Source organism: Schistocerca gregaria, chromosome 3 (assembly GCF_023897955.1).
Source record: "Schistocerca gregaria isolate iqSchGreg1 chromosome 3, iqSchGreg1.2, whole genome shotgun sequence".
NCBI classification, from domain to species: Eukaryota; Metazoa; Arthropoda; class Insecta; order Orthoptera; family Acrididae; genus Schistocerca; species Schistocerca gregaria.
This window is the reverse complement of record NC_064922.1, coordinates 765338172-765363837: the sequence shown is the minus strand read 5'-3', so window position 1 is coordinate 765363837 and position 25666 is coordinate 765338172. Positions and strand designations below refer to the sequence as shown.

The window sequence follows — 25666 nt, the reverse complement described above, 5'->3', positions numbered from 1 at the left end:
CGCATCACAGACAGGAGCGCCTGCGATGGTGTACTCAGCGACGAACCTGAGTACACGAATGGCAAAATGTCATTTTTTTGGATGAATCCATGTTCTGTTTACAGCATCATGATGGTCACATCCGTGTTTGGCGACATCGCGGTGAAGGGACATTGGAAGCGTCGGATGAATCCAGGTTCTGTTTACGGCATCATGATGGTCGCATCCGTGTTTGGCGACATCGCGGTGAACGCACATTGGAGGCGTGTATTCGTCATCGCCAGATTTCTCAGGATCTATTCACCCAAATCGCGTGAAAATGTAATCACATGTCAGTTCTAGTATAATATATTTGCCCATTGAATAGTCGTTTATCATCTGCATTTCTTCTTGGTGTAGCAATTTTAGTGGCCACCAGTGCGTCTGTAGTGGGGCACTGCAGAAATTAAGATGTGAAACAAGAAGGGCGTGGGAGCTATATCAAAGCAGCATGGTGCAAGAAGAAAGAGTATGAAGGTCGCATAGATAGAAGTACGCTAAAGCACGTTTTAAGGAAGAATTACTGAGACCAAAAATGAAACGGTGGAACAATTCGTAGAGACTAATTTCGAAACCGATCCCTGGGTTTACCATATACACTAGAATGCTAGAAAATACGATCATCAACAGGCTTATCGTCGTTCAAAACGACTGATGGAACGGTAACAGAAACATAGGAACAGTCAGCTGCCCCACGAATGGAAACACTACTTTCTGACGATGGAGAAGAAGGCGAGACAGATGATAAGACTACAGAAGAAATTAGGCAAATGATTTTAAGGCGTACTTTAGACAGCCCGGCAGTTCGGAATTTCGCAGTCAGTTTGCGCCAGAGTGCAGCAGTGGGACTCACTTGAAGACGTTGTCGTAGGGCATTCCCTCGTTGGCGACGAGCTGCCCGCCGAACGCCATGGCGGCGGCGTAGGCGAAGAAGCCGATGCCGCGCGACAGCGAGTATGTGATGGCGCGCAGGTGCACGTTCCGCTTGGCGGTGCGCAGCGCGGCCTGCAGCTCCTGCAGATACTGCGCGTGGAACTGCCGCTCCCGGCACAGCCCCAGCACAGTGCGGATGTTGCCCACCGACTCCACCGCACCTGCGAACAGCACCACGCAGTTGAGGTGAGTCGGTTACAAAAGGGGGTGAGGCCGTGACTGTCACATACAGGGTGAAAAGTGTTTAAACCGACAAACTCTGGGAGGTTGTAGGGGACATCAAAACAATTATTTTCCCCTAATGTCATTTTTTCCTATGAGGATTATTTAAACCGGTGGGGGCCGTATTACGCTCTTCAGCTGTTAAAGGCCGCATTACGATCTTCAGTTGTTAGAGGGCCCTTTACGCTCTTCAGTTGTAGGCGACTGCTGTCCACCAGTGTAGTAGTGTATTGTCTCTGTTTCCTAATGAAGCGATACACCTGGAGTAAGTACATTGATATCGTTGGCGCGTACTGCGTAGCGCACCACAACGGACGAGCTGCACAGCGGGTTTATCAACAATAAGATCCTAATTGGCGTATCCCGCATCATACGACCTTTGCTGCTATTAACCAACGTCTGCGTGAGACCGGGTAATTTAGCAGATTACCTGGACAGGGAAGCCGTCGCACGGTAAGAACGCTGCAATTTGAGGAAGCTGTTTTGCAGCGCTTCTATCAGCACTCATGCCATTGCACGTGACATGGGGACGAATCAGACGAATGTAAGAACAGTCCTTTGAGAAAAATTGTTACATACATTTCACTTACAGCGTGTCCACAACCTGGAACGAGTTGATTATTCACCGCCGGCCGCGGTGGCCGTGCGGGTCTGACGCTGCAGTCCGGAACCGCGGGGCTGCTACGGTCGCAGGTTCGAATCCTGCCTCGGGCATGTGTGTGTGTGATGTCCTTAGGTTAGTTAGGTTTAAGTAGTTCTAAGTTCTAGGGGACTTATGACCTAAGATGTTGAGTCCCATAGTGCTCAGAGCCATTTTTGATTATTCACCCAGAGCACAGTTTTCGCAGTGCTACCTGGAACAGTGTGAAATACATCCTACATTTCATCCTCTGTGTTGTTTACCGATGAAGCAACGCTCGGGCGTGATGGAGTCTTCAACATGCACAATTCGCATGTTTGGAGTGAGGATAATCCACATGCCACAGTTACTAGCGCTAATCAAGTGCGGTTCTTCGTTAGTGTGTGAGTCGGTGTTGTTGGGGACTGTTTAATTGGCCCGTATCTGCTACCTAGGCCATTAAATGGCAGGCACTATTACAATTTTCTCGCCAGAGCATTGCCAGAATTGCTGGAAGACGTCCTGCTCCCTACAAGACAACGCACGTGGTTCCAACAAGACGGGGCGCCAGCACATTTCAGTCTTCGTGTGCGTCGATTCCTGGACCGACGATTCCCAGAAACGTGGATTGGCAGAAGTCGTCCTGTACCATGGCTTGCTCGATTACCTAATATATCCCCTCTGGACTTTTTTGTGTGGGGAGAGTTGCGCAACCTTGTTTACGCAACTCTTGTTGCATCAGAAGAGGATCTGGTTGCCCGGATAGTAGCATTAGCAGGAACAATTTAGGATACTCCTGGGGTTTTTGCCTGAGTCAGCCAGAACATGATCCGACGGTGTAACCTTTGTTTACGTGTCAATGGAGTCATTTTTGAAAATCTACTGTAACTGATATTGGGTTGTGTTAACGTGTTGTCTCTTGGTCATAAAAAAAGGAAAAGTGTTTATCGGTTTAGTTAATTTGCCGCCAGAGAAATCTTCCTCTACCGGTTTAAATATTCCTCATACGAAAAAATGACATTAGGGAAAAATAATTGTTTCGATGTCCCCTACAATCTCCCAGAGTTTGTCGGTTTAAATACTTTTCACCATGTAGAAGCAGCTAATTTCACTTTGGCTCAGAACGTTTCAGGAAGTTATTGTCTGTCCACCTAGCAAACACTAACTCATTAAGTCGCCCACACAAAACCGAAAATCAGCCATATCGATCGGTGAGGACCATTCTCTCCAGATTCTTGCACGCAACATTTCTAAAATCTCATCTCCCCACCACACGGCCACGACTCTCGCCCTACGTTCACTACAGGTGCCGGTTGAGCGCAGGCTATCGAGTTTGTGAACTACAAAACGGCTCATCGAAATTATTTTAACATGGATATTAATGATAAATGGAATCATATTACACAAGATGTAAACACGAAGTCTATCGACAGGGGATCTCAAGTTGATTCCGTATTTCTAGATTTCCGGAAAGCTTTTGACACCGTTCCTCACAAGAGACTTCTAATCAAGCTGCGGAGCTATGGGGTATCGTCTCAGTTGTGCGACTGGATTCGTGATTTCCTGTCAGGAAGGTCGCAGTTCGTAGTAATAGACGGCAAATCATCGAGTAAAACTGAAGTGATATCAGGTGTTCCCCAGGGAAGCGTCCTGGGACCTCTACTGTTCCTGATCTATATAAATGACCTGGGTGACAATCTGAGCAGTTCTCTTAGACTGTTCGCAGATGATGCTGTAATTTACCGTCTAGTAAGGTCATCCGAAGACCAGTATCAGTTGCAAAGCGATTTAGAAAAGATTGCTGTATGGTGTGTCAGGTGGCAGTTGACGCTAAATAACGAAAAGTGTGAGATGATCCACATGAGTTCCAAAAGAAATTCGTTGGAATTCGATTACTCGATAAATAGTACAATTCTCAAGGCTGTCAATTCAACTAAGTACCTGGGTGTTAAAATTACGAACAACTTCAGTTGGAAGGACCACATAGATAATATTGTCGGGAAGGCGAGCCAAAGGTTGCGTTTCATTGGCAGGACACTTAGAAGATGCAACAAGTCCACTAAAGAGACAGCTTACACTACACTCGTTCGTCCTCTGTTAGAATATTGCTGCGCGGTGTGGGATCCTTACCAGGTGGGATTGACGGAGGACATCGAAAGGGTGCAAAAAAGGTCAGCTCGTTTTGTATTATCACGTTATAGGCGAGAGGGTGTGGCAGATATGATACATGAGTTGGGATGGAAGTCATTACAGCAAAGACGTTTTTCGTCGCGGCGAGACCTTTTTACGAAATTTCAGTCACCAACTTTCTCTTCCGAATGCGAAAATATTTTGTTGAGCCCAACCTACATAGGTAGGAATGATCATCAAAATAAAATAAGAGAAATCAGAGCTCGAACAGAAAGGTTTAGGTGTTCGTTTTTCCCGCTCGCTGTTCGGGAGTGGAATAGTAGAGAGATAGTATGATTGTGGTTCGATGAACCCTCTGCCAAGCACTTAAATGTGAATTGCAGAGTAGTCATGTAGACTTAGATACAGGTGGTACTGGTGGAGATGGCTCCATCATTGGCAACGCAGATGAGAGTAAGTTTCAACCTGTGCATTCCGTAACCACTCGAGGGCATCTTGTGTCTATTGTTCCTGGATTTGTCCTCTTCCTGCTGTCCTATTTGATATAGCTTGAACTTAATTATGCCAGAAGTAGATCTGTTTGTGATAACTGGGAAGAACCCATGTAACAGACCGATGAAACCAGTTGCATGTATGCAGTGTTACCTACCAGCTCGCGTGGATCCATGCAGCGAGCCACATGACCTAGAATGATGAACATTCCGGCTACGCGGACATTGCGACAGACAGTGTAAAATGATTGCATGGCTGAGATGTGGTACACTACGGGTACTGAGAAAATTTAGATGAATATAGACAGTACTGCAGGCTTAATTATTTGTAAAGAGGGAATTATGAATTTAAGACAAGATACCTAGTTGACTACCACTGACAATGAATGCCTGGGTCGTGTGCAGAGCACTTCATTTTTTCTTTTCGTTTCTGCACAGCACACCATCTGTTGGTAATTCCGTTCTCCAGTGAGCTAGTTGTAGGTCGTGATACAGCGCCACCGGAATAGAAACAGATCAGCGTTCGCAGTAATGTGTTACGTTTCGGGTTTTGTGTCTCCTCATCACGCAATGCTGACTCAAAAGAATGAGGGCTGAAATACCACGGATCCGAGATGTGTCAGTACCTGTTACAACATCCTTACTCCGCCTCTGGTCCCTCGAAGTTCTCGAAACACAATAACTGTTAGAATTAGCGTAAGGAATTATGGGAGTCATAATAGGTTTCAGAAATGTATGTTGAGAAAAATACGTTATTTAGTAGGAATTGAATTAAGGGACACGGGCAGAGCGCCTGTCGTTAAATAAACACCTCAATGGTATCACTGAGCTCATGAACATGACATCCTGAAAGATTCTCTCGGGGTTGCCTCCAAACACGTCATCGACGAATGTCTGGTTGAAGGCATATGCGACACTGATCGGTGAAGAGAACGTGATGCCACTCCTGAGCGGTCCATTCGGCATGTTGTTGAGCCCATCTGTACCGCGCTGCATGGTGTCGTGGTTGCATAGATGGACCTCGTTATAGAATTATGGAGTGGAGTTGCGCATCACGCAGCTTATTGCGCACAGTTTGAGTCGTAACGTGACGTCCAGTGGCTGCACGAAAATCGTTATTCAACATGGTGGCTTTGCAGCGTTGCAGTCAGCGTTCTTCCAAGCTACAATCCGTAGGTAGCGGTCATCCACTACAGTAGTAGTACTTGGGCGGCCTGAGCGAGGCATGTCATCGACAGTTCCTGTATCTCTGTATCTTCTCCATGTCCGAACAACATCGCTTTGGCTCAATCCGAGACGCCTGGACACTTCCCTTGTTGAGAGCCCTTCCTGGGACAAAGTAACAATGCGGACGAGATCGAACGGCGGTATTGACCGCCTAGGCATGGTTGAACTACAGACAACACGAGCCGTATACCTCCTTCCTCGTGGAATGACTGGAACTGATAGGCTGTCGGACCCCCTCCGCCTAATAGGCGCTGCTCATGCATAGTTGTTTAAATCTTTGGGTGGGTTTACTGACATCTCTGAACAGTCAAAGAGACTGTGTCTGTGATACAATATCCACAGTCAACGTTTGTCGTCAGGAGTTCTGGCAACCGGGGTGACACAAAACTTTTTTTTAAATTGTGTAATACTACATAGTTGTACTTGATATCAAAATGATTTTCCTTATTTGTCCGGATAGTTAGTCCTTGATGCACTAAGGCACAACACAGGATTTATAGGAGCTGTACTGATGTGCCAGCCAAGGTGTAGAGATTGGCAGATGATTGGCAATGTCTCAGGAAACGCTTCCTGGTACTCCCTGACGCTCATCTCCTCACTGCTTCCGGAAGGTTTGTAGAATGTGGATGTTCTGCCTCGTTGTCATTATATATGGACTCCTCTTGGTTGACAGCCAAGTAGGCTTGCAGTTCATAAACCGATATTTTGGTTGTCAGTGAGTTCAGCTTGTGCCACAGTTCCTGATTCCTTGTCATGTTACGGACAGCTGTATTACCGAAGACGTTCCTCTCCTGGTCTATAACACCTTGTCTAATGGCAGACTCCAAGACGGTGTGGGCCGGGGTGCCGATTGCTCCACACTGGTGTGTTGTTGTGTTTTCAATAAGTAGTTGGGACATGAACCATCTCCTGATAGGTATCTCCCTTTAGCCTGACAGAAATATGAAAGTCTGAATGTATCTTTTGTGTTATGTAATTTGTTGCGATTTTCTGGCAGTGCATGACTTTGTTTCCTTATTTGGCCTGGCCCTTGTGCCATGTATCTCATTTACGTTATCATATTCGCCTTTTGTGAGCCGATATTGTGCACTTCTCTTTCTTACGGCTAGGTGCAGAGGTAGCACTCGCACAATTATCGCCATCAGCGCGTTAGTCAGTGTTGCTCTAGACACGTGTCTCAGGCGCAGGAGTACACTTCACTGTGCTCGCTGTAGAGCTTGTGCTGTCCTCGCCTTTCTGGCTCTGTGAGCCCCAACATTCTACCTGCAGTCCGCAATAAGACGGCACGTTCTTAATGCACTTAGACCTATCTGAAAGCTACGTTAACAAATTGCTCGTATTTTGTTCAGGATTTTAATGCGTCTGTGGCCGACGATTTATACATGAGCTTCTCGTCGATTTTTATACCAGGATATCTGATGGTGGGGTTTCTCCCTCTTGATAATTTTCCTTTTAGTAAAAAAACAAACTGCTCTGTGTGCTGCTACCGCTAGTTTCTTTTCTACATACCAAATACTTAGTCCTTCAAGAACCTCGCTACTCTTTTCCTTCAATTTAGTTCTTGTGTTGTACTGCGGAACAATACTGACGGCAGGTAGCTGTTGTGAGAACCAACTCTTTCGGAAACTAATTAACGTTTTCAAGCTGATGGAAGTGTTCTCTACAGCAAGCGTCCTAGCGCCATGGCTATTCCATCCTCTGTGTTACCACAGATTTCATGCGTTTGTCTGAATTTGTACTTTGAATGTACAGCGTCTGAAGCGCCATAGTTGTGCCCCACGGGATTAAAGTAGAACACACAAAGTTCGAATTGTCCACTAACCCCGTGTCTTGATGATCATGGTGTCCCAATGCAAAAGCAGCACTCACGTCGTGGTGTCCGGCTACCTTGAGGCGAGTTTACAATGACAGTTTCTAGCAAATGGGCTAAGGATCTCAAGCTGTCGAATGAGCAGGCCAGTTTAATATTCAGGCGTGCCAACATCACTTGCATGGAATAAGTTAGCAGACAAGGCTGTAAACCGCTTACAAACGCATAATAAATGTTCAACTACTTTATACGTTATATTGTTCAGATTTAACAATGTTGATACAGTTCAAAAACTTTATGCACAGCGCATAATAAACTAACTCCTATCCCCAAAATCTGCTCTGTATTGTACGCAGAGTCGCGCTCCATTAATATTTACATACTTTGAGAGCAAATAAGATCATATCCGTTCTGCATGCAGTCTCTACACTGAAACACATAGCCGCTTACTTACCCGTCTTCATTCCACGCTTGACTTCAACTAACACAGCACGAAACATGTCCTTCGGTTCTATTCATGCCGCTGCGAAGGCGCACGCAGTGCTTCGTCTCCTTTCCATTACTTAGGGTACTGTTATGAATATAATGTAAGGACAATAATTTGAATATTGTATATGATTTATTACTATCGAGTGTATCTGCTATAAATATCAAACAAATCCAAATTAATACCAGTGTCTCAGGCGCATGGATGCATATATGTGTGTTCTCGTATATACACTCCTGGAAATGGAAAAAAGAACACATTGACACCGGTGTGTCAGACCCACCATACTTGCTCCGGACACTGCGAGAGGGCTGTACAAGCAATGATCACACGCACGGCACAGCGGACACACCAGGAACCGCGGTGTTGGCCGTCGAATGGCGCTAGCTGCGCAGCATTTGTGCACCGCCGCCGTCAGTGTCAGCCAGTTTGCCGTGGCATACGGAGCTCCATCGCAGTCTTTAACACTGGTAGCATGCCGCGACAGCGTGGACGTGAACCGTATGTGCAATTGACGGACTTTGAGCGAGGGCATATAGTGGGCATGCGGGAGGCCGGATGGACGTACCGCCGAATTGCTCAACACGTGGGGTGTGAGATCTCCACAGTACATCGATGTTGTCGCCAGTGGTCGGCGGAAGGTGCACGTGCCCGTCGACCTGGGACCGGACCGCAGCTACGCACGGATGCACGCCAAGACCGTAGGATCCTACGCAGTGCCGTAGGGGACCGCAACGCCACTTCCCAGCAAATTAGGGACACTGTTGCTCCTGGGGTATCGGCGAGGACCATTCGCAACCGTCTCCATGAAGCTGGGCTACGGTCCCGCACACCGTTAGGCCGTCTTCCACTCACGCCCCAACATCGTGGAGCCCACCTCCAGTGGTGTCGCGACAGGCGTGAATGGATGGACGAATGGAGACGTGTCGTCTTCAGCGATGAGAGTCGCTTCTGCCTTGGTGCCAATGATGGTCGTATGCGTGTTTGGCGCCGTGCAGGTGAGCGCCACAATCAGGACTGCATACGACCGAGGCACACAGGGCCAACACCCAGCATCATGGTGTGGGGAGCGATCTCCTACTCTGGCCGTACACCTCTGGTGATCGTCGAGGGGACACTGAATAGTGCACGGTACATCCAAACCGTCATCGAACCCATCGTTCTACCATTCCTAGACCGGCAAGGGAACTTGCTGTTCCAACAGGACAATGCACGTCCGCATGTATCCCATGCCACCCAACGTGCTCTAGAAGGTGTAAGTCAACTACCCTGGCCAGCAAGATCTCCGGATCTGTCCCCCATTGAGGATGTTTGAGACTGGATGAAGCGTCGTCTCACGCGGTCTGCACGTCCAGCACGAACGCTGGTCCAACTGAGGCGCCAGGTGGAAATGGCATGGCAAGCCGTTCCACAAGACTACATCCAGCATCTCTACGATCGTCTCCATGGGAGAATAGCAGCCTGCATTGCTGCGAAAGGTGGTTATACACTGTACTAGTGCCGACATTGTGCATGCTCTGTTGCCTGTGTCTATGTGCCTGTGGTTCTATTAGTGTGATCATGTGATGTATCTGACCCCAGGAATGTGTCAATAAAGTTTCCCCTTCCTGGGACAATGAATTCACGGTGTTCTTATTTCAATTTCCAGGAGTGTATATATATATTCCGCATCTGTGTTGGAGAGGGTGAAAAAGCAGTGTAGCCCACGACTTGAGAGTACCCACATTTTAGTTATCCGGTATTTGGAAATTAGAGCACTTAGAGGCTTGTAACAAACTTTAGAAATATTTTCAAAGCCTAACGAAACTTTTGCTCGCTGACGACCGCCGCAAAATCATGAAAAGAAAAACTTTATCGCTTATTACATTTTCGCTGTTGTTCCAGTACAACTACCACGTGAAGCATGATGTTTTAATTTATTACTTCTTTATTACCTTCTGTATTTGTGGCACATTTTTCAGGCAGTATTCACATATACCACTGATTGTGCCAGAAAAATTGCAACACCATACGACACTTAGTTCAGGAGAAAAGACGTCATAAACAGTAAATGAGTAAAAACTACCGCATTATGTAGGACGTTTAACTTCTTTACTGCGTTGCCACTAATTCTAGTAGCAACATTTTTCGGAGACAGTATCCACATTTACTGCTGAGCGTAGCTACAAAAATATAATATTGTAGTACACATAGTTGAGGAGATAAGACATCAGATACTGAGACGCGTGAAAAAGTGCACCATCATACATGATGTTTTAATTTATTACAGCGAAGGACGTGGAAGAGCAGTTGAACGGAATGGACAGTGTCTTGAAAAGAGGATATGAGATGAACATCAACAAAAGCAAAACGAGGATAATGGAATGTAGTCGAATTAAGTCGGGTGATGCTGAGGGAATTAGTTTAGGAAATGAGACACTTAAAGAAGTAAAGGAGTTTTGCTATTTGGGGAGCAAAATAACTGATGATGGTCGAAGTAGAGAGGATATAAAATGTAGACTGGCAATGGCAAGGAAAGCGTTTCTGACGAAGAAAAATTTGTTAACATCGAGTATAGATTTAAATGTCAGGGAGTCGTTTCTGAAAGTATTTGTATGGAGTGTAGCCGTGTATGTAAGTGAAATATGAACGAAAAATAGTTTAGACAAGAAGAGAATAGAAGCTTTCGAAATGTGGTGCTACATAAGAATGCTGAAGATTAGATGGGTAGATCACATAACTAATGAGGAGGTATTGAACAGAATTGGGGTGAAGAGGAGCTTGTGGCACAACTTGACTAGAAGAAGCGATCGGTTGGTAGAACATGTTCTGAGACGTCAAGGGATCACCAATTTAGTACTTGAGGGCAGCGTGGAGGGTAAAAATCGTAGAGGGAGACCAAGAGATGAATAAATTAAGCAGATTCAGAAGGATGTAGGCTGCATTAGGTACTGGGAGATGAAGAAGCTTGCACAGGATAGAGTAGCATGGAGAGCTGCATGAAACCTGTCTCAGGACTGAAGATTACAACAACAACAACAACAACAACAACAAACAACAACAACTTATTTGCTGCTAACTCTCTTCATAATAGATTTCGCAGACAGTTGGCACATGTGGAATGCGTGTGATAACGTGGAGAGAGAAGGGAGGACATGGCCAGAAAGCGAGGGGGAAGGAGGAGTTGGACAAAGAAAGAAGGAGGAGGAGGATATGGACAGAGAAAGGGGAATGGGACACAGAAATGGGCAGTGAAATGGCGTAATCCTAGGCTGGAACTTAAATAGTGGCCACACTGCTGTGGAGACACTACGCAATGGAATCTAATATTGTTGCTGATAACAAACTCTGTTGATATACCTACATTATTTCCGAGCAAACGGACTCACCTGTCTCACCTCACCGGCGTGCGCACAATCGAAGGAAATGCAGCCACTTGTGAGCGAGCGGTTTAACGTAACGGTGTCACAGGAACAACGGAGTTGGATCAAGACTGAATGTGCCAGAGGTAGTACAGCACGACAGTGTCATCAAGGTCTTCAAGAGGCGTGTGGGGAATCGGCATTGCCGTACAGAACAGTGGCACATTGGGTAAAAGCCTTCAATGAAGGTCGGCAAACTGTGGCAGACATACAACAGGCACGTCGTCCTACTGTCTCTGAAGAAGAAGTGCAATCTGTTGCAGCGTTAGTGGACAGTGATCGACGCCATACCTTTCGTGAACTCGCCCACCGGATTAGCGCATACGACTGTGCTTCGCATCCTGAAGAAACGCCTGGACATGCGAAAAATTGCATCACAATGGGTTCTGCATGACTTGAAATAAATGCAGAAATGGATGCGTTACATCGCTGGTCAGACGCATGTGGAGCGCTATGAGCGCTAAGGAGAGGCTTTCTCACGCCGCATCGTTAACACTGGATGAGACATGGGCCACATCGTACGAGCCATTCTAATCCAACGGACGGATTTTGGGTCGCGTCGAAAGTCGAAAGTGCGTCAGAGCCCCAGTATGGTGAAAGTTATGGCGATTCTCGTGTATGACTGTAATGGTGTTATCCTGAAGCATTACGTTTCTCCTCGGCAGACACTCAATGCACAGTATTACTGTTCGTTTTTGCAGCATCACCTGCGATCAGCTTTGTGAAAGAAGCAGCGACACTTTCTGAGCACACCACCCATCATTTTGTACGACAATGCACGGGCACATACAGCGTAAGATGTGGCTGCTCTGTTCGGTCGATGGAACTGGGAAGTACTGTACCGTCCACCATTCTCCCCGGACTTAAGTCCTTGTGACTTTGATTTTATTCCTGAGATGGAGGAAACACTTCGTGGCATTTGCTTCAGAACTGTTCCAGAGATTCGACATGCAGTAGACTGCTCCATCCCACCATCAACAGAACAGGCTCTGCTAACGGCATACTACCCCTTCCACACCGCTGGCAACGGGTTCTACACAACGCTGGTGACTACTTTGAAGGATAATAACAGGTGCAAACACATAACTCTTTTGTATCTGTTGTGAATAAATATTTGCCACTATCTAAGTTCCAGCCCTCGTAGACAGAGAGAGAGAGGGAGCAAGAGGAGGAGGAGGAAGGCGAAGAGAGGATGAGATGGAATTAGAGGGGGAAGAACAGATGGACAGAGGGAGAAGGATCAGATGGACAGAGGGGATAGGAGGTAATGGACAGAGAGAGGGGGATGGGGAAATTAGATGAACATAGAGAGGAGTAGGAGGAAATAGACAGCGAGTAGGAGATGGAAAAGATGGACGGAGAGAGAAGGCGGTGAAGATGGACAGATAGAGGAAGGAAAGAGGAGGTGGACTACTGGAAGACTGGAATAAGTATGTACCCAGAAAATGCTGGGTATTCAACTAGTATATATATAAAAGAGTGTTAATAAATGCAAATTGTCTGTGCCTCAGTACATCATTCACGTCATATCAGCTAAAATCAATCTTTTCCACTACTAAATGAGGCATGCGAGTGAAAGCTATTGCTCCTAGAGCCAGTAACGTCACAGTTCGCAGATACTATAACTAGCAGATCGTCTGCATCGGCGATCCAGCCTCTAGAATAACTCTGTGCCAACATTCCATAACTCTGGACCACGATTTTGTTTCCGGAACAAACCTGAATATCTGTACAGTAATCTCGTGTTATACACACCTGAACCGGTCCATCTGCTTAAGTCTTTTGGACAAGGCGGTCACCATAAATTATCAAACGCCCCAGGTATTCCGATCATTACGCCCATAACTGTCATCTGAGGTGTTCACAATATGCACTGCGTGATATTTCGCATCCGTGATTGATTTCCGTTTCTTGGAACCGTACCTTTTTTTTTTGGGGAAATTTGTGGTAAGTTTCTATGGGACCACACTGCTGAAGTCATCGGTCCTTACACTTACACGCTACTTAATCCAACTTAAATTAACCTAATGCTGACAACACACACACCAATGCCCGAGGCAGGATTCGAAACTCCGGCTTGGGGAGCCGTCACGCGACCCCGTTGGTCAGAGCATTTACCAGACAAGTACGTATGTAAGATTTCGGTTCTCTTGGGTCTTTGTCTTCGACGTGTAACAGCACAGGGCGCCCATGAAAATCGAGTGGTCTTAGAACAATGAAACTTTGTGGAAAGATTTACAAGGATATAAAGAAGACAAATAACGAATAAACCGGTGAAACAAACACATTTTAATTTAACTGCGTAACATGTTTACGTTCCATGTTACAAACACTGCGAATTGTGACGACCACCTGCATGCACGACAACCTTGAGGTTCGCACAAATACCATTTCTCAATTGTTCGCAGCACTTTTCGAACGCTGGGCCATGGAATGTCGTGGTACCGCTTGAAGAACGCACATTGGGTCCAGGATTCACAGCCATGGCAGATTAGATTAGATTAGATTAGATTAATACTTGTTCCATAGATCATGAATACGACACTTCGTAATGATGTGGAACGTGTCAGGTTAATGAAAGATGTCTCTACAAGTTATTACATTACACAAAATATTGCATGACACTAATGCTTAAGTTAGTTTTTTTCCCTTCCTTAATTTATATCTAAAAATTCAGCCAATGAGTAGAAGGAGTTGTCATCTAGAAATTCCGGGTTTGGCATTGATTACAAGAGTTGTTGGATGTCTACTTGGAGCGTTCGATAGTCAAAATCACCAGCTGGTTGGAGAGTCCTGCTTGTAGTGCTATTCTCAATTGGGTAGAGATCCGGTGACCAAGCTGCCCAAGGTGGGATTCGGCAAGCACGAAGACAAGCAGCAGAAACTATCGCCGTATGCGAACGGGTATCACCTTAGAGTAATGCAAGACCAGGACGGCTTGCCATCAAGAGCAACACAACCGGGCGTAGAATATCGTCTCGCGGTGCGTCTCCAGACACGTCTTCTATGGTCATCAGCCCTCAGTTCGAAGCCGGACCATCACTAAAGAGGATTCTATTTCAGTCATTGAGATTCCGAGGAAGGGACGTTTCTGGAGACGCCCCGTGAGTGGTGGGATACCAACCGTCCGACGACCAGGAGTGATGGATTGGGAAGACATTTTTCATAACAGGACTCCTTTGGCTGCTACTATAAACGAGCTTGTTTGTGTATAGAGATCAATGGTAGTCAGTGCAAGGGACGCCGTCAGCTCTGCCTCCTTTCTGTGAGCCGTTGCCGGCTGCTGTGGCCGAGCGTTCTAGGCGCTTCAGTCTGGAACCGCGCTGCTGCTACGGTCGCAGGTTCGAATTCTGCCTAGGGCAGGGATGTGTGTGATGTCCTTAGGTTAGTGAGGTTTTTAAGTAGCTCTAAGTTCTAGGGGACTGATGACCTTAGATGTTAAGCCCCATGGTACAAAATTGTTAAGGCTTTCGTGGCCACTTGTTGACAAACTGCCTATTGGCTTCTGTCTCGGGTTCTTCGGCCAACTTTCATCTGATGATTTTACTTACGTTTCGCCAGCTGGAGCGGCTGGCATTGTGAAAGAGTCACCCTCCATTGCCGGTGGTGAACTGGAGCCGAGCTCGCGGCCGCGGACTATATGTACCTGGCGCGCCAACGTCCGAAGGCTTCTCCGCGGTCATTTCCGGTGCGGTTCTCCTCTTGCTACCTGCGACGGTCGTTCGCTGCAGTACGGGAAGCCAGGATCCGTTTGCCTTAAGGCTTTCCTCTTTCTTGTTGAAGCTATTCGCTTGTTTTTGTATTTCTACAGCTTCCCTGAACAAGCGCGTGTGATAGGGCTTCTATACAGTTAGAACTTCCGTGTCGGCGAATTTTATTATGTGAGACCGACCACATAATAAAATTCGCCGACACGGACGTTCCGGCCGTAGAGAAGCAGTATCACACCCGCTTGTTCAGATAAGCTGTAGAAATACAAAAACACGTAAATAGCTTCAACAAGAACGAGGAAAGCCTTAAGGTAAATGGATCCTGGCTTCCCGTACTGCAGTGAACGACCGTCGCAGGTAGCAAGAGGAGAACCGCACCGGAAATGACCGCGGAGAAGCCTTCGGACGTTGGCGCGCCAGGTACGTACAGTCTGCGGCCGCGAGCTCGGCTCCAGTTCACCACCGCCAATGGAGGGTGAAGCTTCGACAATGCCAGCCACCTCTGCTGGCGAAACGTCAGTAAAATCATCACATGAACGTCGGCCAAAGAACCGAAGACAGAAGCCAATAGGCAGTTTGTCAAGTTCCATAGTACTCAGAGCCATTTATACCATTTTGTGAGTCACTTTGTGGACACTGAAGCAACAGTTGACCCGCGAATCGTTGTTAATGATGCATCCGGGGCTTTCAGTGCCTTTCTGACGATTGCTCTGTTCTCATGTTCAGTCATCTCTATGTAGACCGCTTCCTTCTTGACACTGAGTGCGGCCATGGTTCTCTAATTCCTGCCAACATCGTCAAACAGGCTCCTAGTTAAATGTCGCTTAAATCTTCGGATATTCCAAAAGGCTTCTTTGAGCTTCCTACACCTCCTCTCTCAAAGATTGATATCTGCGTGTATTGTTCACGCACCTGTCTGCCAGGCATAGTAACTGTCCAACTGAGTACACAGACTGAAATTAGCAAAGACTTTATGCCCTGGTATCCACATGTCCCCTGTTTACCGTCCCCACCAGCTGCATGGTGAAATTTCGCTGCAGCGCCACACATTTACTAATCGGCTGCCAAAGTGTACAATTTTGCACTTTCCGTCAATATCTGTATTAGTATTAATATTTGACCCGTTTGAATAATTCATTCGTGGTGCGTATTTTTTCGTCTCAGAATGAATCTAGGTAGCTGTTTTAGCCACTGGATAGTTGCGAAAAGGACTTCTAAAGCAATGTGAGCGAAAGAGTAACAGAATGTGTACAAGGTGAACTGTGAACGTTAACTACTTTCAGGTACATCAACGAATTTGAAGGGCAGAATGGTTTTATCAAGGAAAATTCCCCATCGCACCCTCTCAGAGTTACATTTTAATACAGCGGACAGACACGTCAATGACCGGACGGAAAGTTCGTAATTCTGCGGGGAAAAAGAATTGGACATAGTGAGATATGAACCCGGATCTCCCCTGCGCAGTCCAACACCATGACCACACACCAACCACGCAACGGTCGTTAACGTTGATTGATATTGCACACATTAAATTTGGACTCTTCACTGTTTCTGTTCACTTCTTTTTTTTTCCACAGTTCGGTACACTTTCTTCCCGCTTTCGTGCTTGATCTGTGTTCAGTTTTTGATGGGCTATCCAATGGGCCAACTTACCACTAAATCTGACGGGGTTGGGATGGGGAGTTTCCCTTGTAAAAGGGAAGCATGTAACGACGCAAGCCTAAGGCAAGAGGGCTCATTGCTGTAAGAAGGCCACTTGCAGCAGCAATATGCTGGTGCAGCGTTACGAAACGGTCACCATCTATGCACTGCCAACGTCCTGTCAGTCTTTTATGAAACCAGGGACGCTCATGAGCCGTGCGCCGAGTCTGATAGCTCGCACCCGGCACGTGGAGTGCTATCTTTGCCAGTTAGAGGGTTTATGGTTTTCTCTCTGGTGGAAAAGAGAAAGTGGATTGCGCAAAAAGGGCAGTAGGGGTTCGGCTCCTATGGTGGACGTTCTGTCCGATGAAACGTAGAGACTTGTGGGGAGCAATTGGTCTGCACTGGCGGCGCACTGTTTTTGTGGTGTGAGCGTTGGCGGTCGGCGTCCTCTGCGCAGGGCGGTGCGGCTATTGGGTTGGCATTCTTTGGGGGAAGAGACCAGACAGCGAGGTCATCGGTCTCATCGGATTAGGAAAGGAAGTCGGCCGTGCCCTTTCAAAGGAACCATCCAGGCATTTGCCTGGAGCGATTTAGGGCAATTGCGGAAAAAACTGTATCAGGATGACTGGAAGCGGGATTCAACTGTCGCCCTCTCGAATGCGAGCCCAGTGTGCTAACCACTACGCCACCTCACTCGGTGCGGCTATTAGAGTGCCGTGCAGGGCCAGCCTAGTCTTACAGTGGCTTTAACTGTTTGCACAGTACCCGAGTTCCACCAGGAGCATTTGGTGCGATCCGGCCGTGTCCCTTCCTGTACTGGATGACCTGAAGGCCTTCACCACAATATTTTACCGTGCACAGAATGAACGACTTCTTCCGGTTCCTTGGTCGAGAAAATAGTGCTGTTCAGCTTCTTCATGTTTATGGTGAGCCTATTTTCCAGCGGCTTGTTTCCTTGTCTGATATTGGTTGTGTTTGAAGCAGCTTGGTGCTGGCGTTCTGCTTGGTTTTTCAACATTTTGTTGTGCTGCGCTCCTCCATTTTCATTTAATTTGATTCCGAAAGAGTCTGCGACACATGCTCCACTGTCCCCCGCTAGTAAATTGGCTTATACTTTGAGTAAACGCTTTTAAAAAATCTTGCCCGTCCAATTATAAGTAAAGTGGAAACTGTTGTCTTGGTGTCAAATTCGTGAAAAACAGTCTAGAGCGCAATGTTTATTTTATTTAAAATGATCTTCATAATAGAGGTTTAAAGGATAGGAATCGCGCTAGTTAAATAAAGAAGTCAGAGACTTAAAATAAAGCAGTTTGTACGTATTAAAATCGAAGAGCAGTTACCCATCAGCTGATGTCGACGATGTCCAGAACAGTCAGCAGACCTCAGACGTTGAAATTGATGCTGCTGGCTCAATAACCATTGCGATTTAGACTGTTTTCACTAAGTTTGTGTATAACTTTCAAAATCACAGTTCTTCGAAAATACTACCAAAAATTTTGCTGTCTAGGTGATTCGATTTCAAGATCTACAGCCCTGTGCTTAATTCTAGCTCACATCCTGTTACTATGTTGGCCCCTAGAAAAGAGATGTGCTTTATTCAGTAGCACCAACTTGTTTGTTGCAGCCAGTACGTGCTTTTTGCGCCTAGATACTGCAACGACCTTTAAGAAAAGAAAAATAAGCGGAATTTTGTATATGATGCTTAAGTGATGAAAGCTTCTGTTAAATCATATGTGAACTGTACTAAAAACAATTCCATGAGGGCAGTTGAATTCTTAAAACCTCTGCCTGATAACTAAGATAATAGTAGGCTATTGGTGTTTCTTGGGTTGTGGGCGCTAGTTTGAAGGCTGCTTCTGCATTTATTAAGAACGTCGTGATTTTGATTCTTGGCCAGTGTCAATTCCAGCTTAAAGTGTGTACCTCGCTCTATCCTATTAACTTTAATTAGCATCACGAGGCGAATTAACGTCCAATGGCACTTTAATTTGAATATTAATTACCGGATTCTTTTAGAGTGGCTGAAAGCCTTTGTTTTTTTTTTCTAATCCTGTCCGCTGCTTAAGAGATCATTGCTGTATATGTTGCAGTACGCTGCCTATCCTCTCTCAGCTGGTTATCGCTTGGGGCTGGGTCCCAATGTTTACGTCTGGGGCCCGTTGTGCCGTCTGCGGATTTGTGCCGTGACCTGATTTGGTGCCGCCCTCTTACTGAATTGTAATTTTCATGTTACAGTGTGCCTCTACATAGCTTTCAATGCAAATTATTGATATTTAACGCTTTTATGAAGTGTAAAGTTTTGTGGAAAAACATTGACGAATATTTGAATTGTTTTGCTTCTCGTGTTTGACATTTAATGATGTCTTTAAGGGGGATTTGGGGGGGGGGGGGGGGGGGGGAGAAGCTGAAGTTCAGTAATCAATATTGTTTTTTAGTTGAGCCTTGTAATGTTGGTTCATAAATTGTTTTGAGTAGTACTTGGTAACAAATGATATTCAACAATTTTCTCCAGCCCTCCCTCTCATTCCGGTTGGTTGGTGTCCTCCTAAGACGCAAGCTCTTGTTGCCTGTGTCAAACCACCAAGCGGCGAGCGTGACATTTTACGGAGCTTCACTACAACAAACCTGTTTGGTTCATATGAATACCGACCGTCCATCCAGGCGGATCATAGGATGGAGTCGGCGAGTCGTCTAATCCTGCCTTCCACCATGTCGCCGCTACCGCTCCACTCTCATCCTGGCACGACCACCCATAAGAGGGTCAAGCTGCAGTACTGATGGGCTGAGGGTTGAGTAGAAGCTTTCCAGGCCGCTGAACAGCTGGGCGTCGGCCATTGTCAGACCCCAGACCGGGGCGCACATCCCGACATTAATGCTCCTGCTGGCCATTGCTGGAGCAGGAGACCAGCATGTACTCTACTTGACCGGCCACGCCAGTCTACCTCTTTATCTCCCGCCCCAGCTCAGTAGCGCGGCCAGGGATGGTCCCGTCGCAGGATCTGTCCGTTGTCGTTCCGAGCTAAGCGTAGCCGCTGACGTCTCCACGATAACACTTCGCTGCCGAGGTATGTATCTTAGACACCCACACCCAGCGTCCGTTGGATGTGAGTGTGAGCTACTAATGTGAGCTGTTGGAGAGAACTAAAGCGATTTTGCTATCATCAATCAGCATTTTCACATTTCGCCACCAGAAAACACCTGCCCGCAGTACAGTTCTAACAATGCACTTAGCAGGTGGGCATACTGAATGAATAAATGTTAAGCTTGAACAAGTGACTCTCAAAGAGTTGAATGAATTTTGCAATCGAAATGGAACTATAAACGCGGAAGATCGTAGAAAGGCACTGTAAGAAAAAAGATGGTTCAAGGCCAAAATGTAAAGAGAAACAGCTTCTAATTATCTTAAAATATGAATATTGAGACCAGAAAAAGATTCATGAGAAGCTATGTTTGCATATTAGTTTTTTATAGGTGTTGTGATATAATTGTATGACTTGCTATAGTGTACTACCTGTAGAAAGTCATTGATCAAGAGGCCAGTTGAAACATAACGGACTTCTGAGTGGTTTGAAAATATTGCAGGAGCTTTGTCATTTCTCATATGCTGCAAGAAGAGGTTAACTATTTATGTATGTTGGTTGAGAGATATATTTAATTTACTTGGTTAATTAGTATATATTTGTGGAAGAACATGAAGCAAACGGTGCAGATATTCAGAATTGTAAAATGAACTACTGTCCAATGAAAACAAGCTGTCAAGTGTATTTAAAATGGTTTGCAAGAGAAATAGTACCGATACATACGGTATATCACACTAAGTACTCGGAGATCTGCATTCAATTCAGTGTCTGTTTTTCTGTACGATTTGAACTGGAACCAACAAAGTTAAGTTCTCACTTTTTATGAGTGTTCCAGAATCAATAAAGTGTGCCACAACACATCTGGGGGTTATTTGCTATGACCAAAAATTGGAAAACAGTCACAACGGGAAATAGTGAGAATGGAAATGAACGTATCGACAGTCATTGAAACGAAGCATTACAAGAGACAGCTGAAGATCATATAGATTCAAGAACAAAATAGTTTTAACATAATACTAGTAGCACAAGTCAAAGCATTTTAACTGTAAAATGATATGAACATTCAATGACACTTCATTGAGTGTGGTCTGCCGTAGAGCAGCAAAGGTATATAAATCAGGAAGTTGTAAATATTTTTTTTCTTGTAACCAGCCAGAAAGAGATGTACACCACCTTCTGAAGTGTAGGACTCTTCGAAGTCCAGAGGCTTGCATTTCCTCCTACCTTTTCGACATTTGTCGATACGATATGAGGGGGTTAAAGCCAAAGTGATGTAAGTCATGTTTCATGCATTTTGAAAAACAGAAGGTTTTATGAGAAGCATTATAATAAATTTCACAAGAAATCAATACCACTTTTTTGTGTTTTACATCACAGGAAGGCGTCATTTTTTCAATGTGTTCATAACTGAAAACGGTTTAATACAAAATTACGTGTCTTTTGAAGGGCCCAAATGACTGACACCATTTTGTCTTTAACCAGTCTTGTATTTGCAGTAAATTTAAATAAAACCAAAACGTATTTTTATTGACAAAAGATATATTTCAGAAATATCTAAGAGCAGTACGACGAAATATCCTTTCTTAGTTATGACAATGTTCAGTCACGTTCAGTATCAACTACATCCAGCGGACCTGCATCATCTACTGTTACTTCAGCTGTTGTAAGTCCCTGGATGTAAGCATGGTTGATGGGTGGAATGTATGGTGGAAGATCTAGCATGTCCCTTTTCTTTTCCTTGGTTACAGGTTTTGGTCCATGTTATAGGTTTTCCATAGCAATACGTCCAAGTGAAACTGGCGTTCCTAGTTTGGCTGGCTTGAGACATAGAGCGGATAATGGAAAATCCTCAATAAGAGTCTCCTTCTAATAGAGCATAAAAGGTTCGCTCTTCAGTAAACGAATCCATTGCATATTAAGCCACGACACTGGTTTTTTAGCGACATTTTGTTTTCTCCTTGTAATAGCTTGTTCAAGATTCTTCGTAGACTTGAAGTCTTCACGTGACTTTTGCGTAACAATAAAAGTTTTCTTTATTCTTGATTTTGCGATTATGGAGCACCAATCAGCAGGAACATAAACTGTTTTACCTCTTGCATATGATTCTATAGGTCCAAAATCTGAATCATTAGGGAGATAGGAGTGGCCACTAACCATAAATTTATGGTCCATAATGTCGATGTTAACTCTGGTGTGAAGCAATTTCATGAGACACATTGAAAATTTCAAATTCCTATTTTGCCCCGTACAATTGTCGCTATGCATGACATGTTTTGAAGCTGAAGCTCTTGTGGTAATATGTTTTGTAACACAAGAACCTATTTCTTGTGACCCACGTCAGGCCATTGTCTCATCCCATGTGTACTTAAAGCCAATATCAGTTGACAGCTCATGACAGCCAAGGTTGTATAAGTAGAGATTTCTTTTGTAATAGGCCACAGAAGTGGTCAGTTTGGGGAATGGTAGAGCTTTCTGCAAGTCAAAAGTGAAGGCATAATACAATTTATCTTTCTGTGGCTTTTCTTTATCTAATTTCATGGATGTTCTAGCAGCCTCTGCCTTTCGAAGATGAAGTTCGTGTTCTACTTCCACGTTCTTTCTTTCTATTGCATCTTCTAAAGTGGACATCTGTATTTTGTACTTGTCACACTTCACACAGGTATCTTTACATGGAGCCTGAAAGTGCCAGTTGAAGTCATGACTGAAACATCTGCGATAAATGGGCTCTTTAACGGGAAAGATTTTTTTTCTCTTTGCAGTATTCTCTGTATAAGTTATACATTAGACGTACATTACGGTCAGGGGATAAATATTTTCTGTTTGGTTTTTGAGATCTTGTGTAATGAGACTGCTATGAGGGGAATGATGAAATATCCTTCCGGAAAATATTCATTCTTTCATCGGAGATTTTGTTCACGGGTATCCCACTTCCTCGTTTTTCCGATCCTGGTTACTCTCCCATTTTCAACTTTTGTACGGCTCTGGTCATCCGCCCATCTGATATTTCGTATGTTTGCAGGAAATATTTTTTTCATACTTCAACATTAGTTTCATCAACTTGAATATAAAATTGATTGCTGGTTGATTTTGGCAATCTTGACCCATTTCTAGGACGCCTGTTTTGAGGACTTATTTGCTTAATTAACCCACATAAAAAAGCATTCTGACAGGAAAAAGGACCTAAATTCCACAATGTTTCGAATGAACTTCTGCGTGCCAATTCTAATGTCTTATCTATACATTTTAATGTGCAGTTACAATTTATGTTTAAGAACGTCTTTTCAGGAACCTTTCTTCCTTCCTTAGTTTCATATGCCTGACCCAAATTTCTTCTTTTTCTTTCTTTCCTGCTTCGTCCTCTCCCTTTTTTGCCTCTTTCTACTTCTATTTGGTAATTTATGTTGTGTTATTTCCAGTTCTTCCTCTGCAACCAAACAAACACGCATAATTATTTTCCGAATGTTATGCTACGACGTTTTGAAGTTGTGTGTCAAGTCTGTTATTATTTTTACGAATTGTTTTGCAAAAATTATGCTACATCGTTTAGCTCGGGCACCACGTTTGCTGTTATATTCAGTGAAATTACGTTTATAGGCCAGTCATTGTAAAACTTCAAAGACATGATAATGTGTTACTAACGTAATTGGCCAAATGATAGACTACGTGAGTTAAACTTACCTGAAGAGCCAAACATTTCATTCTCTGAAGGATCATAATCATCACTATATCCTGTATTTTGCAATATACTGGGTTCACTACTTGTGTCTTCATCAAATTGAGGATCTTCACCAAAGCACTTAAACTACACAGTACGAAAGAACACCTTAGAAGCACTTAGAGGAATAATGGCGTAAGTCAGACTTGCACCGCAATGCCTGTAAACAAAGTGGCCGTTTCATTCACAAGTGAAACTGCTAACGCCATTTATGGGGGTAAGAACAAAACTGTGAGTTACACCATTCTTCCATTTAACAAATCTATATTTCAAAATTGTATTGCAGCACTTAAGTCAATAATTTTGAAAACGTGACTTACACCACTTCGGCTTTAACACCATCATACAGGGTGTTTCAAAAATGACCGGTATATTTGAAACGGCAATACAAACTAAACGAGCAGCGATAGAAATACACCGTTTGTTGCAATATGCTTGGGACTACAGTACATTTTCAGGCAGACAAACTTTCGAAATTACAGTAGTTACAATTGTCAACAACAGATGGCGCTGCAGTCTGGGAAACTCTATAGTACGATATTTTCCACATATCCACCATGCGTAGCAATAATATGGCGTAGTCTCTGAATGAAATTACCCGAAACCTTTGACAACGTGTCTGGCGGAATAGCTTCACATGCAGATGAGATGTACTGCTTCAGCTATTCAATTGTTTCTTGATTCTGGCGGTACACCTGGTCTTTCAAGTGTCCCCACAGAAAGAAGTCACAGGGGTTCATGTCTGGCGAATAGGGAGGCCAATCCACGCCGCCTCCTGTATGTTTCGGATAGCCCAAAGCAATCAGACGATCATCGAAATATTCATTCAGGAAATCAAAGACGTCTTGCATAAACCACGAGGTGTTCGCAGTGTCGTCTAAGGCAGTTTGCACCGCCACAAATTCACGAAGAATGTCCAGATAGCGTGATGCAGTAATCGTTTCGGATCTGAAAAATGGGCCAATGATGCCTTTGGAAGAAATGGCGACCCAGACCAGTACTTTTTGAGGATGCAGGGACGATGGGACTGCAACATGGGGCTTTTCGGTTCCCCATATGCGCCAGTTCTGTTTATTGACGAAGCCGTCTAGGTAAAAATAAGCTTCATCAGTAAAGCAAATGCTGCCCACATGCATATCGCCGTCATCAATCCTGTGCACTATATCGTTAGCGAATGTCTCTCGTGCAGCAATGGTAGTGGCGCTGAGGGGTTGCCGCGTTTGAATTTTGTATGGATAGAGATGTAAACTCTGGCACATGAGACGATATGTGGACGTTGGCGTCATGTGGACCGCAGCTGCAACACGGCGAACGGAAACCCGAGGCCACTGTTGGATCACCTGCTGCACTAGCTGCGCATTGCCCTCTGTGGTTGCCGTACGCGGTCGCCCTACCTTTCCAGCACGTTCATCCATCACGTTCCCAGTCCGTTGAAATTTTCAAACAGATCCTTTATTGTATCGCTTTTCGGTCCTTTGGTTACATTAAACCTCCGTTGAATACTTCGTCTTGTTGCAACAACACTGTGTTCTAGGCGGTGGAATTCCAACACTAGAAAAATCCTCTGTTCTAAGGAATAAACCATGTTGTCCAGAGCACACTTGCACGTTGTGAACAGCACACGCTTACAGCAGAAAGACGACGTACAGAATGGCGCACCCACAGACTGCGTTGTCTTCCATATCTTTCACATCACTTGCAGCGCCATGTGTTGTTGAAAATTGTAACTACTGTAATTTCGAAAGTTTGTCCGCCTGAAAATGTACTGTTGTCTCAAGCATATTGCAACAAACGGTGTATTTCTATCGCTGCTCGTTTAGTTTTTATTGCCGTTTCAAATATACCGGTCGTTTTTGAAACACCCTGTATGACAACCTTATCAGCTTGTTGTCACGTACTTATAATGTAACAGGCTGTGCTGCCTATTGCTTCTGTACCAAGATAATTCCTCACTTCACGTTATTACCCATTCTCCTTTTGAAAATACCTGCCTTTCTCTCTTAAGTTGCCAATGTTCATGGAAATTTTCAGTACTTGTTAACCCATGTCCAGATTGCATATTTTATCATTAGTTAAACATATCACCGAAATTATTGGTTTTCCTGACCTGTCGTTGTCCTGTTTTACTGCTGTGATTTGGAGGTGGAGCTACTTCTTTTTGTAATGAAATGGCATGAAG

The 25666-nt window shown here is 44.8% G+C and overlaps 1 protein-coding gene across 1 annotated transcript in view; it reads right to left on the bottom strand.

The window, feature by feature from the left end:
• LOC126355599 (multidrug resistance protein homolog 49-like) overlaps positions 1–21494 on the bottom strand; it is a 32274-nt gene extending 10780 nt beyond the window's left edge. The window contains exons 1-2 of the mRNA XM_050005962.1: positions 21380–21494; positions 872–1112 (exon numbers count right to left, since the gene is read on the bottom strand). Coding sequence (XP_049861919.1) covers positions 872–1112; positions 21380–21494 — 356 coding nt within the window. The remainder of the gene's footprint in view (positions 1–871; positions 1113–21379) is intronic.
• Between the last annotated feature and the right edge of the window lie 4172 nt (positions 21495–25666).